The sequence below is a fragment of the Leptonychotes weddellii genome, chromosome 2 (genome assembly GCF_054177405.1).
Source record: "Leptonychotes weddellii isolate Sample4059 chromosome 2, ASM5417740v2, whole genome shotgun sequence".
NCBI classification, from domain to species: Eukaryota; Metazoa; Chordata; class Mammalia; order Carnivora; family Phocidae; genus Leptonychotes; species Leptonychotes weddellii.
The window spans coordinates 27,194,247-27,212,345 of NC_138370.1; the positions used below are offsets into that span (position 1 = coordinate 27,194,247).

Below are 18,099 nucleotides of genomic sequence, written 5' to 3' on the forward strand. Positions count from 1 at the left end.
CCATCCCTTTCCCTCTCCCCCTGGGACCGCCATGACATTGGAACTAAAACCCGAGTCACACCCTGTTTCTCAACACCTCCTCGGCTGTTGTGGTTACTGACAGTGTCTTATAATCCTCTAACCTTTCAGATACCGTTCTTTGGTTCTTTCGGATGATTACACTCCCTTGCAAATTATTTGTATGTGTTTGCTGCCCCTATTGCTGAACTAGTTCTGCTTGATTTCCTTGTTCACTCTTTAATTTGGTAGCGCCTCATTTTACAGCCCACTAACTTTGTCGAAAATAAATTCCTTTTACCTGTGTGGTTAGTAGCACTCAGTTGATAACATAAGTACCATATTAGGCTGCAGTGAATGCATAGTAAGCACCATGCAATTACAAGGTGAATATACGATAGCTCTATTTTAGCCTCTAAACCCAGTACAGGGTAACAGAGTAATTACTTTGGGACCTATTAAGTGTACTCACCCCATAATCTGTAGGGAGATGAATTACATAGTTAGCACTTGCCACCTTCTACTTCCGCATACTTTCCAAGATGAAGCTTCTCTTAGGGTTGTGTGGTTGGATAAATCTCATTCTGAACAACAGTAGCCATGTTGAATGTCTTCAGGAATGAACCACACCCAAAGGACAACTAGCAAACAAGGTGGAAAACAGCTACAACCGATCTTGGGGGTTGGGGAGACACCCACATTCTCAATTCAAACTAACGCTTTTATTTTTGCTTTGCCTATGCATTCAATAGGATGGAGTAGGAGAGGTATGGGAGAAACAGCATGTGCCCTTTTAGAGACCAGTCCTCCTCCACAAAAACATATTAAGTCTAGCATTTAATGGTGCTAGAAAACATTGACCATGGACATCAGAGCCCCTAGGACCAAGACCTCCATATTTCACAATAGAAACTCTCTCATAATAATTGTAAATACCCTAACCTGATGTTGTCGATGTTCTCTTAAACTGAATGATTTGTGTCAAAGCTAAAAAATTCCTATTTGTGAGCTCTGGTCTTCTCTCTCTCGACTCCTAGACTGTGTATGAGCTTCTCACCCCAGCCCACTCTCTGTGAATGCATGTGCCCATCATATAGAAGCAGAGCAGTTTGCCCATGTTTTGTCATTGTATGTGGATCTCATGTCCCCCCTCAAAAATAAGATGCCAAAAAATACTTTGCAGGTAAATATGACTTCCTAAACCAAGTTAATTAAGGAGTTGTCTGTTTTTCCTTGAAAAATACTACATTCTTTGCAAAATTGATTCTCTTTAAGATTTTATGATGTGGTAAACTACCTTAATGCAGTCAAGATATTTGACTGGCGTCCCTCTGATTTATACAGGGTATTTGAGAAACATGATTATGTGTGAAAGTAGAACTTATGGCTAGCTGCATTTGTCATTTTCTCTGAGTGGTAGCTCCAAAAAATCCAATAGCATTTCATTTGGTATCCCAGGGTGGCTCTTTGGCTCTGTACCCATGTTGGCCATTTAGGATTTCTCCTGTGTCTTTCAGGCATTGAGAACGCCAGCGACATTGCTCTGTACTCGGGCTTGGGCGCTGCCGTGGTGGCTGTTGCAGTCCTGGTCATCGGTGTCACCCTTTATAGACGGAGCCAGAGTGACTATGGCGTGGACGTCATTGACTCTTCTGCATTGACAGGTGGCTTCCAGACCTTCAACTTCAAAACGGTCCGTCAAGGTCAGCGGCGTAGGTCCCCCCAACACCTCGTCCTCAGGACCATAGAGACTACGCTCACACAGGACCCCCAGTGCTCTCCGGCCCTGTGTGAAGGTAGCTCTTGGCACTGGGAGCCGCTGCCTAATTGTCTAAACATGTTAGGAAACCAGGCTCAGTGGGTTAGTCTGCCTCAGTCCTTGGCTACGAGGAGGATGAATGGATCTCAGCTTACCATTAGCAACATTCTCAATGGGGCACTTCCATCCTTGGTATGTAGTAAACTTAGCAAGTTATTTTGTCTCAGATTATCCAACTTTCTATTTTAACAAGACTGCTCTGAGGATATTTCATTAACTAAAATACTGATTATTCAAACCTGAGCACCAACTACTTTACCATAACCTCCCGTGCATATGAATTATACTATTTATTAGGTAGAGTTATTTGTGTTACTTCTATTTTGTAGAAGTGAAAAGGACTTCAGAGAATCTGTGATGGGTCAGGTAGCCAGCAGGGGGAGAAAAAAATGAAGCTCCCAGCTTAAATGACTCTCACCTGTTGCCCGGTCAAGGCAATCTTTTGTTGGAGAGAGAAGGAAATCGATCATGTCAAGCTATAGCAATGCTCATTTTCAAAATAGAGTCATGTAATTCTCTTATGTGAACCAAATCTGTTTCTGATTGCAAGATGGAGATGAGCTATACATGGGTTTTGGTTTAGAAAAAAAATGAAACTGTCTCCCTTCAGAGGGTGAAGTTTTCCACCTTGACCCTTCCTGTCAATATTGTCACCTTTATTTCTATTTATTGTGCATCACTAGTGCCTGTAGCCCTCGACAAGAAGAAGTCTCACTGCATGGCAGTGACTGGGTAGCGACCTGGTTCTGAAGTGGAACCCGAACATGCTAGAAACTGGGAGATGACCGGCAGAGACAAAAGTGCTTTCCTGCCTGCCGCTCACTTCTGGGCACCAGAGTTTCAGGTCTGAGCCTGCTTCTCAGAAAGGGACACATGCCCTTGACTTGGGTACATAGCTTAGTAGGTATGATTTAATTAGAAATAAATCCAATGAAGAACTGATTTTTATACTACATAAGAAACTGGAAATCTTTCCATCAAATACAAGATCTCAGGGTCTCAGACCATAACATTTTAAAATAGAATACAGTCATTTGAGAGACAGAGGCTTTGAAGTCAGATAGATGGAATCCAAAATTGCTAAATGACCTAGTTAATCGATTATGCTCTGGGTCTCAATTTTTATAGCTATAAAATGGGGATCCTCCTAGCCACCTCAGAGGGTCCTCATGAGGATGAAGTGACCTGGAATAACAAGGATCATAAGCCCTTGGCATAAGGAGGGTGCTCAACAAATGTAATGAAGAGGAGTCTAACCGCTGGTGGTTTCCTCTGACTTTGGCACAGGAGGCCAGTGTGTTCCCTGAAGCAGCAGGTAGCAGGTGAGGGGGTGGTTCCCTCGCCTCAGCATTTGGAGAGTGCGGACTTGCATAAGCTGAACCCCATCTCCTTAGTGTGGGCCTCCGTAGAGCTTACGGTGTATTGTGAATCTCTAAAAGAATAGATAGCCTTTCCAAACTTACTTTACCATTTTGTTTTTATTTTTAACCAAGAATATCCCAAAGCTAGTGATTAAAGCAAAAATCTTTTATTAAGATTCTACTCTACCCTATATTCACTGCAATGGTAAACCTCCCATTGACCTTCATATGATTTTCACCTCCATTGTCTTGAGACATCCCTTCTTGAGCAAAGAGAGTGGAAGGTGAATGGTGATGAGACTTTTAAACAGAATGCCATAGTTTGAATTGAGCAGAAGTTTTAAAAGGATTTCCAGAGGGAACTGTAAAGTAATCAGCCAACTTTCTTCAACCGTGGACTCTTGTCATACGTACATACTTTTATAATCAGGCATTTTCTCCTTAAGTTAGACTTCAGTGTAACTCTAGGAAATCTTTTTGCTGCTTGGCTTCACATAAGCTAGGAGGGTCTTTTAAAAAGTGGCCAAAAATTAAGCTCCAGAAGGTGAGGGCTTGAGATAAAATAGCCATGAGACTCAGGGATGCGATTTTTCAGGTCTTGGTGGGAGGGTCTGTTCCAAATTCTTTTCAAATGTGACATGGTTCTTAAGTCCCGCTTCTTGCCCAGGAAGACCATAAACAAGAACCAGGCTGAGACCTGTAGAATTCAGTGTAGTTCCATTAAAAAGCACGGCTCCTTGATTGTGTCTTGGCACCAGAGCCTTAAGCATGAAAAAAATGCATCATCAAGGAGCCTTTAGATCTACAAAGCCATTTCATCTCATTTTGAACCTCCTCCTCTATGATTTTGGATTCTTAGAGCATCAGAACAAGAGGTGGCAAAAGTCAGGGTTATAGATTTCTTGCTGGCATTGCTACAAATTATGAGTTGGAAGAACTATGGAGGCTAATACAATATGGCCTAGAATTGCAACATTTTCAAAAATAACATACTTTAAACATTTTGTCAGGCCCTAAAGGAAAACTGTTTAATATGGTTTGGGTTTCAATTTGAGGAGTCACATTGACGGACTGATACGGGTGGGAGGTTTGGGACTGAGGGTTATTTCGTTATTTACTAATAAATGAAATTACTTCATCACAAGAAAATAGCACGGCATTTCATTTTTAATATTTGATCTAGAAAAAAATCGGTGAACCCCAACAGATGAAAGTCAAATTTCTCATGTTTTCGTAAAGATTTTTGTTTTCAGTTGTTTTGAGATGGAAAGGAAGCCATTCTAAGCTGCTCCCCACGTAGAATCGGGAGTCTCACTCTCCCCGTGTGGGGCCTCTTTTCCCTCTCAGAGTGACATATGCACTATTAGAGCAGACGGACTCCTCAGACACAGAGTGGTCCGTGGGCTCCCCGACCCGTTTGCTCCGAGGACACAGAGTTTCCTCCCCCAGCTCCGGAAACTGCCCAGAATTCCACACGACAGGCGCTGGCATCAACACCACTCTAGTTATAAACAGCCCTACCTAGCTGTGTCACCTCTTACCATTTAAAATGAACAGATGCTGTTTTTCCTCCAAACTGGATTGCAAAACATCTTTCTTCCTTTTTTTTTTTTTCCTTTAAGCATCTCTTCACCAGTTAAAATGATCAAATAAACGTAATACCTGAGTTCGTTGCCTGACGGAGTGCCAGAAATACTTGTTTTGAAAAGATGGCATCCAAGGAGCTCTGGAACATGAGTGACTTGGGTTCAGCGGCACTCAGAGAATCCGCTGGAAAAGCCAGAGCTCCAGGTTCCAGGGCTCTGGCCACTCCTGACCAGCCTGTGAGAGCTGCCACAGACGCTCAGGGGTGGGCTTGAAGGGCAGCTGACAGGCACACGGGTGGTTCTGCAGTTAGGAGAGGCAGAGGCAAGGGGGTAACTGATGCCTTTTCGTTTCTGAGTGACAGATCAATTTTCTTTGCCCAGGTAACTCCCTGCTCCTGAATTCCTCCATGCAACCAGACCTCACGGTCAGCCGGACATACAGCGGGCCCATCTGCCTCCAGGACCCTCTGGACAAGGAACTCATGACAGAGTCCTCACTCTTTAACCCTTTGTCTGACATCAAAGTCAAAGTCCAGAGCTCATTCATGGTGTCCCTGGGCGTGTCTGAGAGACCCGAGTACCACGGCAAGAATCATTCCGGGACTTTTCCCCATGGAAACAACCGCAGTTTTAGTACAATGCACCCCAGAAATAAAACACCCTACATCCAGAATCTGTCATCACTCCCCACAAGGACAGAACTGAGGACCACTGGGGTCTTTGGCCACTTGGGAGGACGCTTAGTCATGCCAAATACAGGTGGGTGGTACGTGTGCATTTGTGTATTTCCGAGCGTTCTTTTAAATGATTTATATCGACAATTATGTCCCATAAGATTCATTTTTAAGATGTTTACCATCTTTGTGTCAGAGCTATAAACTGTGGTTCCATAAGCCTCGATTTACACAGCAAACCAGAATCGATGCTGAGATTAGATTTTGCAATCTTCACCTCAGCATGGATCAGCTGTTCCATTTGATGCCCTGTTCAAGTTGACAGTCATATTTGCTCAGAAGGTTTGGGTGGTCCCCAGGGTTTAAGCCCCCTTGAAATATATTTCCTAGAACATGAGCAGGAAGCACTGAAAATATTCCTTGATGGGAATGAGAAATACCATGTTTTATTGCCAAACATGGTTTATACACTAGTAGATAATTTAGCAGAAGGACATTGAAGTCGAACTTCCTCCATAACTGACCTAATAAACACTGTCAGTGTCCATAGACCTTGCTATAATGTTACTTTATGACAAGCAATGAAGAAGGTTCATCACGGAGTTGCTCTTTTGAATGCAAACTTCAGGCCCAGGGCTATATCGTGCATACAATTAGTTCTCAAGAATTTTTTCCTCCTTTTGGTTAGAAGGGAGAGTTTCTTCATGTCTTGACAAGGATACTTAAGATGTACAGACCAAATCACTTTTAAAATGACATCCTATCTATGGATTAGTCTTCAGAGATGCCATCCAAGACCTAACTGAGTGGCCAAAGTGGGCATTCTCTCCTCTGATTTCTAAGCAACGAGAATTAGGTAGTGCTCTGAATCATCGCTGGTTGGCCGCTGAGAGGAAAGAGTACACTATCTCTGTATGTGTGACAAAACCACCAGATGGCATTGAATCGGGACCATTGGGGCCTCGGCTGCCTTCTGTCTGAGGTACAGCTCTCTACCCTCTCCAAATCAATCATTTTATCCTCTAAAATGAAATCTGCGATAGGACTAGTCTGAAACTCCCATTCCAGCTAACTGACCCTACAGTAGCTTAGTGACCTGACACTGCACTTTGGTTCAAGTTGAGAAATGTTGTCTTGTTCTCCTACATCAGTTGCTTCCTTAAAAATCACCCTCAAATGCAGGCCTACTCATGATTTTGTTTTCTGAACTTTCAACTCTCAAAATCTTCCTTGGTCCATGTTTTAGAATGTGGTAAGAATCTTCATTTAAACATGCATGAATGTCAACATGTGACATAATCCTCCCTGGTCATAATTGGCAGTCAGGAGACTCTACGCAGAATGAGCCAGGCAGCCATGCTTACCAAGTACCCTTCTTGTAAGAATCTATAACCACCCAGTGATGGGTATTAAGGAAGGCACGTATTGAATAGAGCACTGGGTGTTACATGCAAACAATGAATCATGGAACACTACATCAAAAACTAATGATGTAATGTATGGTGACTAACATAACATAATAAAATAAAATTTTAAAAAAAAGAATCTATAACCTGGAAGTGTGGGCTCTGGAAAAAGAAAATGCTGCAAACCCCTCCTAAGAACAGGATAGATTCATCAGAATCCTGGAAGGTTGCATTTTGTCTTCCCTTTCCTTCCTGATCCAGTGTGTGGCACTTCAGAGGCTCCCGGTAGTTATTGGTTGAATAAATTGGCCCACACGCCTCCTCTCTCTACCCATCTTTGTATGTTTACATACATGTGGCAGGCATGCCAAGATCAACCCATTCATTGGCTCTGTTTGTTTAAGGTTCATCAAAGAAAGTGAGATGGAATCATGAAACAGATTTTTCTTTTTCCTCCATTCTGACTCGAGAAGCACTTGTGTTGAAAACGCAAAGTTCTGATGGCATCTGATTCCCAAACACTTCCTCTGTGAAAGGGCATTTTCAAAGCTTCTAATAAGAAGCCCTGGACAAGATTGAAGCTGTTCACTGGGAATGAGTTTGAGGAAAAATAAGTGTGGGGAATTGAAACATATGCTGTGTTATTTGCAGAACATAAATGCAAAATATGCCCTAGGGGGCTAGAGTGTAAAGAAGCAAGGCACAGCAATTAAATTGTTCTAGTGCCATCCATCCCGAATTATTGTATGGTGCCTGGCCATGATTTTTCAAAAAGGATGGGATGGTCCCCACGCTGTAGAAGTCATTTATTATGCAAAATACGAAGCAAGAAACTCAGACAGGTGGTTCTGTTGTCATATAAAATAAAAGGCTGTCAGGGTAGCAGGTGGAGTTTGGGGGAGAGTATGTTTCTTTAATTAGAGATAACTGGTGAGTGACAGATTGAAAACAGACACTTCTTTAGGGGACCACAGGCATAAAGATTCCCCACTATGCCTTTCCTTCTTCTTAAGCGATAACTTGTCACCCACACTACCACCTACCACGATCCTGCCTCTGTGTTTGTGTCCCATCTCTGTTGACAATCTGCGTGTTTAAGTGGGAGGAGGGAAGTATGTTTGAAAGAGAAAAAATTTCTGATCGAAGGAAAGATGAAATCGTTTAAAGCTCTAATGATCCTGTGGATTCAGGTCGTATTTAGGAGTATTATGAAATAATGTTTCAATCTGAACACAGGGAATTAAGCTGACTTGAAAGGAATGAGATATGATCCGTTCTACAAACAGCCCTATCTCAAAAGTCCACACACATATTTATTCTGATTCGATCTGGGAGTTGACCGTCAGGCACTGATGATCTAGAGAAGAGACCACGTCTCAGAGTCTGCCTTTTTAAAAAAAAACAAAAACAATTTTGACTACTATTCCTTCATCTATTTAGGATTTGGTTTTTGTTTTTGAGTCCCTACTGTGTGCCAGGCATTGTGCAACATATTATTGATGTAATAAGCCATCCTTGCTTTTTTTATTTTAAACACACTGTAGGATTTATTTGCAAGTTTACAAAAGGCACACTAATCAACATGTCAGAAAGTAAAACATGATCATCTGGATTGGCAATCGAAGAACTGACTATAAAGGGCACCAGGCAACTCTGTGGTGATGGCAATGTTCTGTGTCTTGACTACAGTGGTGATTACATGAGAGTATACATGAGAAACTCACCAATTTATACTCTTAAAATGGGTACAATTTATTGCCTGTGAATTGTACCTTCAAAAAGGAAAAATATAGGAAAAGAAAAATGGGAGCACGATCAAGTTATTCTTTCAGGTTAATCGCCTAAGATGGCATCATTGCTTCATGATGCTTCTATACCTAAAGAATAAGGACTGAAGATCTCTGTTGTCATAAGGGCCTAGAGAGTCTAAAAGAGAGGCAACAGAGAAAAAGCACTGTGTCAAGCAGAGAGAATACCGCATGTCTAGGGTGGGCATTCAGCTTGACATCCACACACACACTGAATATCCTGTGTATCCCAACTTCTGCTCAACAGTACTGGAGTCCACGTCATTTGGCAACTACGTTTAAAAAAGAACAGGAAATGAAAGGAGGAGCCTGATCAGAGGCCCCTAAGTATGGCAATTACAGTTCCATTGACATTAAAGTCCAGAATATAAATGGATACTCCTGCTGAAAAGCTGTAAGCAAGATTTAAATGTGCCTCATTCTTAGTGCTGGCGAAAGATACTGATGATAACTAGCATGTTACTGAATAATGCTCAAAATGTGCATCACAGATAACTTGTTTTGCAATGAGTCTTACATTCCTTGATTCCATAGCAGCCAACAGGCACATAGAAGGATATCAGGAAAGCCTGCCATCTCTAGATGTAAATTACCATCGGCAATCTGAAAAGCTTTCTGTGCAATTACATTAGCTCTATGAAAGGGGGAAAGGTGGAAACCGCATTATTCAAAGAATAGGAGGATGCCCTGAGATTTTATTTTGCAAAGGTCTTACTGTGTCTCTATTTCATCTCTTTTTTTATAAACAAGAAGCTACATGGGCGCCTGGGTGGCTCAGTTGGTTAAGCGACTGCCTTCGGCTCAGGTCATGATCCTGGAGTCCCGGGATCGAGTCCCGCATCGGGCTCCCTGCTCGGCAGGGAGTCTGCTTCTCCCTCTGACCCTCCTCCCTCTCATGCTCTCTGTCTCTCATTCTCTCTCTCAAAATAAATAAATAAATAAATAAATAAAATAAATAAATAAATAAACAAGAAGCTACATTAAAGAGAATCTCTGCCCTCTCTAGATTCCTCTCTCTTGGCCAAAGTGAAATATTTACTTTGCAGTAGATAAGAAAAGAGAGAGGATGTTGCAAACACAGTGTGATGTGGCTTCCTGGGCCTTCCCTCCCCTGCGTTATAGGATTTTGCTAAAGTTAGGCTACTGATTTTTCTCTGATTTGACACCAACATGCATATGGTTACACCACCTTTAACTTTCATCGTTTTTAGCTTCGGTTTGCAAATATTGGACAAATACCAGCTATACAACAACCTACAATGTCCCTAAATTTATCCATGCCTTTTTTTTTCCCCTTCAGTTTTCTTGACAAAATACAGTACTCTGTTATCACCTCTTTAAACTTACTTTGAGATGCATAATTTATAAGACAATTTCATACAAGGCCTGAGCAAAGCATTAGAGGGCTCGCCCACCACCTCAGATGCCTTTTCAGGAAATGACTGGAGAGAGATGAGCTACAGCGATACATTTTGAAATTTTGCAGCAGATTAACCAATACACTGATAAACTCTTATATTCAGACGTGTTTGATAGTGCCTGGTCTCAGGACACCCCCTCTTTTAAGAGAATTAAAAAATGCTGGGAAGACTCTAAATAAAAAGCGAATTTGAGTCCACAGTCGAATAACATGCTCCTCTTTATGTCACTGTTGGGAAACAATGTTTTCTCCATTAGTATCCTGAACTTTATAAACTTTGCAAAGATCAGGATTTCATAAATTGCTGTGAGGTGTGTGTGTGTGTGTGTGTGTGAGAAAGAGAGAGAGAAGGGGCATCTGTAAGGTGCTCAGCTGTGGGGCTTCAAGATCATTGGAATATCGACGAATAACCTCTTGGCTTTTTCTGTTTTAGGGGTGAGTTTACTCATACCACATGGGGCCATCCCAGAAGAGAACTCTTGGGAGATCTATATGTCCATCAACCAAGGTGAACCCAGGTGAGAGAGAAGGGTGGCATATTGATGACATTTTAAATATGGAAATGGAGCTACTGCAGAAAATCTGAGGTTTTTAAGATAATTTGGCATGGAAGTGTACAGCTAAGATCTGTGAGTTATTTGACTATATAGAGGAAAAAACCAGTTGCAAAACTATTGGATGAAATGAAAACACACAGAGCTAGCTCCACAATTTTGGTGACTAATCTAGGTCACTGACCTCTTGCCTGCAGACACCAAATATAAAACTGTGAATCGGTAGGCAAGTCATTAGCAGGGCCCCTCCGTCAATATTGACTACCTCACATAGTCTTCCTCTCAAAAGAAAAAAAAATCATCCCAGGAGGTGCTCTGTGGTGCTAGGCATTATGCAAATGCTGAGAATGACCAACCTGTGACCTTTTCAGGTCAGCACAAGACCTGCTCTTGGCTGAGAGAGGATTTCTCAGGTAATCTTCCCTCCATGTTAAAATACCGTCTAAGCTTTCAGGTCTGACACATTTCAGTAGCATTAAATTCAAGTACATGAACAAATACAAATCTTGTCACAGAGTCTTTAATGAAAGTAGCTGGTTATTTTCTTAGCGCAAGTATAATATTTGCGGAAATGTTGCTTTCCTCCACACAAGATAAACCTAGCTCTGCTTTAGAAAGCAATTTCTCTCATAAACTGGATGTATCCCTCTGGCATTTTCAGTCTTAACATCTTGGTTATTTTAGGCTAGATTTTTTGTTGTGAGCAGAGAACACATGAAAGAAAAACACTGGAAGGAAAAAAAAAGCCAGAGAAAACAGATGGTTTGAACAGATTCTGATAACTATCTCCATGAAAGGATTTGTTGGTGCCCAGTGGTTTTAACTTTCTGCTCGAGAGAGCTTAGAAGGAATGGAAAAGGCTCTTCTAGCTGGCTGTTGGCGAGGCTCTCAGAGGGCTTGCGAGTAGGCCGTGCTGTGGTCTGTTCTCGTGCTGTCTCCATCAGTCCTGGAGAACCAGATCTCTCACCTACACACCTGAAGGCACTCTAGTGTCTGAATACCTCCACGTGCAAACAGAGGCAACCATGGCGCAGAGGGGCTTGGAGAGTTTATTCAGAATTTCAGTTAAGCAGACCCAAAGATGGAGTTTCCTGGATAAGAGTCGCCTTTTTTTTATCCCTTTGGGTGACTGATACGAGAAACCATACCTCTTTAAAATTTAGGTCAGGGTGCATTCCACACATGCTGCTGAACACATCGTCCTGCAGAGATCGAGTACAAGGCAGAATCCAGTCAGCCTGAATCACAGCTTCCTGCCAACCTTCACCCCTGCATCCTGCTTCCTTCCTTATAATCCATCCACTGAGCCTACATTCAGCTCTTTCCTCTCAAAACCCAGTGTCTTCCACCTCATTATGTGAGAACCAACCTAGGGCTAGTTCATATTTTCAAAGGCACCCAATTTACAATTCACCTCAATCCCCATCTCTTACTAGAAGCTGCATCTGAGGAGGTCAGAGCTAGAGTGTGCCAGAAGGCATTAAACATACAGGACTTATGTGGGAAATATCACTCGAGATGTCCTGCAATTATAAAATAAGGAGGAGAAATATATTAAAAACATGCCAGGGCCCACAGACCTTGAAAGACAGGTTTGGCCTGATGCGGTCACCTCCTGGACCACCGCTAGCTTTGTAAGTTCTGTGTTAACCGGTTTGGTTTATCCATCTGTATCTAAGATGTGAGTTTATTACTGCTGTCCAGGAGGGTGGAATGGACAGCAACAGGAACAGTTCCTCCAAGACTTCAGATCTGTGAGGTATGCATTTTCCTGTCTATTAAACGGAGGGTAAAGTACAATTGTAGGAGGCACACATTCCTTTTCATGTTGTTCAAACCTTCCCAGATGTTCCTAGCTCTTAAGAAAATGACCAGTCCCCAGGCTACTGCTCGTTTAGCTTCCTTGGCAATCTTCATTCCCTTTCAAGAAGCTCCAAACTACTTACCAAAACACTAAAAATAGCACATGCCTTTCTGCTGCTACTTTTCTTAAGCTTGATGATTTTTTTTCCACCCCTAACAGGAGGCTGCTCAGAGCTAAGTTCTGCAGCTTTTAATCCTGTGGTTAATCGGAAGGCCATTAATGAAGCGCTATTTAGTGTCACCTTGCCTTTGTGATGTCACTTAAAAACCCATTTTCATCTTATGCGGTCCTTCTGTCCTGCTGAACTTGTGCTCAGAATAAGGCCTATTTTTCTCACCATCCATAGACCTGGAACAGCACGGCTCTGTCTCTTTAACCTCTGACTCTCCGTCGCTTCCACACCCAGAATTACAGTCAGATCTTCCAAACAGCCTCTTTATGCTATATTTAAAGTCCGTTCCGTTTTCCTATTGATGGTACCTTTCTGTTGCCTTTTTCTGAGTGACATCTCTGGGACAGGTGGGTGATGATTTAGTGGAATTGTCACTGAAATCATTGATCCAAATTCAGTACCAGATTCCCAGAGATAGGGCTGTGTGGAATGAATCACAGACTTAAAATAACCCCCTGTATTCAAATAAGCTCCTATGGCTGTATTTTGAAATTCTGGTAGGTTTTAAGTGAGGGGGTTCATTGTATGAATTTATGCACCCTGGCCCTCTCCAGAGGTCCTACTTCTATTGCTGGGAAGCCTCCCTCTCAAGGATGCTCTGTATTTTCCATTAAATGAAATGATGTCACTCTCCCTCAGTGTCCCTGCTCTGTCTACACTTTCAGGCTTGAATTATCATTTTAATGAATCTCTTCCAACCTCGTGCAGCAGTCTGGACCTCTGGTTGCTCATAATGCTTAGGAAATGATCTCTGTTGGCTTTTTGTACAGACATGCGTATTAAATGGTTTGCTGGACGAGGACTTTGCATTCTTGAAAAAGTAATAATTACCTCTGCTTCCGTGTAACTTGCAAAGTGCTCTCACATGCATTTGACTCATTTAGTCTTCCGTCATGTCAAAAGAAGAGGATTTTGTAGCAAATTTAGAGAGGAGAAAAAAAAGTCTAAAAACATGAAGATTCCAAGAAGCAAAGGTGCTTCAAAGGGCATGTTACTCTCCTGGCAGAGCTGGGATTTGACTTCAGGCTATCTGACCACAACTGCAGTGCTCACACACTAAATGATGCCATCTCTCCCTGATGTCAGAGCCTTTACAGAAACAGCTTTCTTTTTCTTTTTCTTTTTTAAGATTTTATGTATTTATTTGACAGAGAGAGAGACAGCGAGAGAGGGAACACAAGCAGGGGGAGTGGGAGAGGGAGAAGCAGGCTTCCCACTGAGCGGGGAGCCCGATGTGGGGCTCGATCCCAGGACCCGGGACCATGACCTGAGCCAAAGGCAGACGCTTAATGACTGAGCCATCCAGGTGCCCCCAGAAACAGCTTTCTGACTTTGGCGTTCGAACTCTTGGCCCCTAGAATGGGGCATCTCTGGAATCGCTCTGTATGAGCACCGAGAATTAAGCAAGGCAGAAAGGCAGGATCAGGTTGAACTTTTCTTAGAAGTACATCAGGTAAATTGCTGTTGTTACATCATAGAACTGAAAGCACAGAGGCTGGAAACAAATCCCACTAAATTGCTGAGTCTCAGCGGACACAATGTTAGGAAACATCTGAACTCGGTGGCTAGGAGTGTGAGCCCAGGCATCAGAGGCCCTGGGTTCAGATCTAAGCTCCACTGCTATCATCCACGTGACCTTAGGGAAGTTCCTAAAACTCTTTGCAACCCAGATGTGTCCTCCTCTGAAAAACAGTAGGTATCTACCTTATAGGGATATCGTGGGATTGCATGGTAGACAGTGATACAAAAATCTAAAAGATGATAAAATAGGTGTTCTTTTCCTCATTGCTACACTTATATTTGACAAAGCATTCTATCTACAGTATATCCTTTCATCTTCACATGGAGCCTATATGGTAAACAATAATATGATTATCCTGATTTTTATAGATTTGAAAATTAACACCAAGAAAAGTTAGTAAGCTCAATTTAGGTTGTAGCAAGACAAGGCACCAAAGCAAGGTAATCTGACTTATAATGTATTTCAATGCTGTATCACAATCCCTACCATAAGGCGCAGTTAGGTATGTTATCCATGAGTCCAGTAAAGCACACTTGGGGTGTGACAAGGCTTATGCCTAATAATGGAAATACATCATGAAACGGATGGGGAGGGGCCCAGATTTGGGAACGTCATTATTACTTTGCAACTCAATGTGGAACCACACTGCAATAGGGGATCTCATGGAAAACCATGGAAAAATACAAAATGGCCCTTAATCTATTCTAAGCATAGACCCACAGACAGGGTGTGGAGAGAGTACCTTTCAGAAGTTGTCACTTGACCTGAGTCTAAAACATCAGTGGAAATTAGCCAGGCAAAGAAAGGTATAAGGGCAGTAAGTATCTCGATGTCCAGCTCCAGGATACGTTTTCCATTATCTACACAGCATAAGAGGGGCAGGGGGAGAAGTCTGTAAGAGCGGCTAAATCCAGATACCTTTTCCTGCTTTTAAGTCATTATCTTAGGCAGCTTCCTTCCAGCTGTAGCCCAGGCCAGGGCACAGGTAGGACAAAGAGTTAGGTTTCACATGCTGCCCTCTTCACAAATTAGAGAACGCTTAGTGACATCACAGGAATGGGAACTTGAGCAGCCTCACAGAAAGGCAAGGGCATGAAATTGGGGCTGCCAGAAGTATTTGCTGGGGAAACCCTTGGGCTCTTCCTGGATCGGGGGCATTTAAGCAGCTAGCTCAATGATAGACGTGGCCTCCTTTCCTGTTGGCCCCCTTTGGAGGGCAGGAAACCAGCACTGATCATTCTCAGAAAGACCCTCTCTTTTCCCAAACTTCAATTTGAAAGAATCTGGAGTGGTTGTTAACATTTCTACAGGAGCTTTTGGGGGGAAATTTTTCTCATCCTCTCCGACTGGGTTTTGATCATTTTTTATAAAATGTAGGTGTCTCATTAAGGGAATTAAAGTCTTATTTCAGAGACTCCCCCCACGTGGATTACAATAAGAAAATGATGTGGATGCAGCACAGCCTTCCCTCTGCCCCTCACCCGGCTCCTGCACCCCTCCCCACCCCATAGTCGGAGAGTAGAGAACTGGACCAGAAAATTATTATATGGAGCTTTCTTCCAAGAAGCAATAAAACGAAACCAAAGGCAAACACTCATTTCTTTTTCCAATTACACTGTCATGTGGATATCCCTGACCAAATGCTTAAACTGGAATTGGAAATATAAGTGATCTTATTGAAGAATTTACGAAAGGACACGTATTTTGGAATTTGGGCGCAGCCCAGATAGCATATTTCAACCACTTTTTCTCTTCTGTTTTTGTTTGTTTTGCTATCGAATGGTCTGACTCAGTGGGTGCTTCTTGGGGTGAAGATCAGGAAAATAGACACGGTGGTGTTAGGAAGCATTAGCTGTTTTCAGGGTACCTTGATGGAGCTACGGTTTTAATAGCAAAGCATGAGGTAAGACCAAATACGAGACTAGGAAGACACCAAAGGTCACCCTGGGAAATGAAGAGAATTTCTTTCCCAGCAATGGCTCACCATGAAACACTGTGGTGAAGGCCGCTCCTGCAGAATGGCTTCCTTTAGTTTTGCCTCCACAGTAGCGAGACCAGCCCATGCACGCGTGCACACACACACACACGCACACGCACACGCACATGCACGTTCTCATGTATCAAGCCTACCAGAAGATATAAACACTCAGAAACACCCTTAGACTGTTTGACCTCGTTTCTAGAAGAGTAAGAAGAAAACCTGGATATGTATGGCAAAACCTGTAAAAATGAAATGTTAATGAATGAATCTACCTACAGTCGATTAGTCTTTGTGTGAAAGCAGACATTTGAAGCCATTCTAAAAGCCTCGTCACAGTAAAATAGGAAACCGCATTCTCTATCCTGGGGCCTCCCAGAGCTCTGATTTCTCACGAGGTAAGGAACCCCAGCCACTGGGCTACTGCAGTTAGTGTGGAGATCCCCCAAACAAGAGCACCTGCTTCTGACGCCCCCACTGACTGACACCAGGTGACTGGTCAGGACATTGCCACCGGGGAGAAAACCTGGCTAAAAGCTTCTGAGTTGATTTGTATCTCTGTTGGCCTTCTCCAGCTTGGGGGACCTACCTGCTGTGTTCCCATCTCAAGCCATCCCCCACCTCAGGCAAAAAACACTGCCCCTTCTCACTGCAAAAATATTGTGGACTTCTGGAAAAGTTTTCACAATTAATATTAGAGCTCAGTGTAGTCCATGACTATTAAGCCCCAAATGTGTTTGGTACTACAGAACAGGATAAAATACAATCCCTTCTGTAAGGAGTTTATTTCTGGTGGAGGTGATGGTTGGAGGACAGAGGTTGTATATATGTAGCAGAATGATGTTTGGGGGGTACAGTGGCCTTTTCTGTATTCTGAAAATTGGACAAAGCTCAGAGCTCATTTATAAAAAAGAGCAAGAGAGAGAAGTGCCCCCACATTCTAATTTCAGAGCATGCCAAAAGCTAATTTTCCCACCTCCCCACAGAACCTTCCAAGAAGCATCATTTCATCAGCATGGACACTATTGCTCCCCAACCCACTTACTCACCAGGTCCTCTCCTCCCTATTGATAGGAGAATGGGACGAGGAGAGAGAAAATAAGTCCTATTTTGGAGGAGTACAGGTATCAAAAATGGCCACCTCTGCTCTCTCCAAAGTCAAAGAGAATAGACTCAAGAGAATTACTCACAAAATTTGGGCCATTTGCAGGAGAATTGGACAGTGATATCTGATTTTCTTATTGTTTATAAGCTTGTTGACTTGTCCAGTGCTGCTAAAGCAAAGGAGAGAGGGGCAAAGAACACTTCTGTTATTCCCAGGTCCCCATCCTCCCAAGGGGTAGAGAAGATTGACCCGAGCCAGGGAGGGTAGGTGAGATTGAAAACAGGTTTGCCAGGGGCCAGTGCAATAGGCAAAAAAGTCAGAGAGCGGGGTCAAGATGCTGCCAGATGGGGGCCAGTTGGCAGAAGTAACTGAGACCCACAAGGAACTACAGATGATTCACAGCAACGGTTTGCAATCCCCTCACCTGCACCCTCTGTCTGGGAGGGCTTTTGGCATCCCCACCTATCAGTACTGAATCCAGTAACGATTATCTTAAGACACTTAAGTCATCCAAGAAAATATTATCACCTTGTCACAGGTAGTTACATAAGGAGATGGTGTGTTTTCCTATCCTTGCCCTCTATCACAGTGCCATGGGGATAAGCTCACGGAAGAGGGAATAGAGGAGGGAGCAGGCTATTTGCTCCCTCCTCCCCAGACCAAGCATCTAGAGCTCCGTATATGTGCGTGTGCATGCGTGTGTGGCCACGTGTATCTGTGTGCATGGGTACTGGGGGGTGAGGGTGGAATTTTGAATCAGATGGAAGATTAAATTTTTAAACTAGTTTTTAGGTCTCCTCTGTTTAATAAATTAAACTATTTTAATAGTTATA

The 18,099-nt window shown here is 42.8% G+C and overlaps 1 protein-coding gene across 1 annotated transcript in view; it reads left to right on the forward strand.

The window, feature by feature from the left end:
- UNC5D (unc-5 netrin receptor D) overlaps positions 1-18,099 on the forward strand; it is a 234,638-nt gene that overhangs the window by 163,293 nt on the left and 53,246 nt on the right. Inside the window, exons 8-11 of the mRNA XM_081812892.1 lie at positions 750-764; positions 1,515-1,700; positions 5,145-5,522; positions 10,505-10,589. Of these exons, the coding sequence (XP_081669018.1) occupies positions 750-764; positions 1,515-1,700; positions 5,145-5,522; positions 10,505-10,589 (664 nt within the window). The remainder of the gene's footprint in view (positions 1-749; positions 765-1,514; positions 1,701-5,144; positions 5,523-10,504; positions 10,590-18,099) is intronic.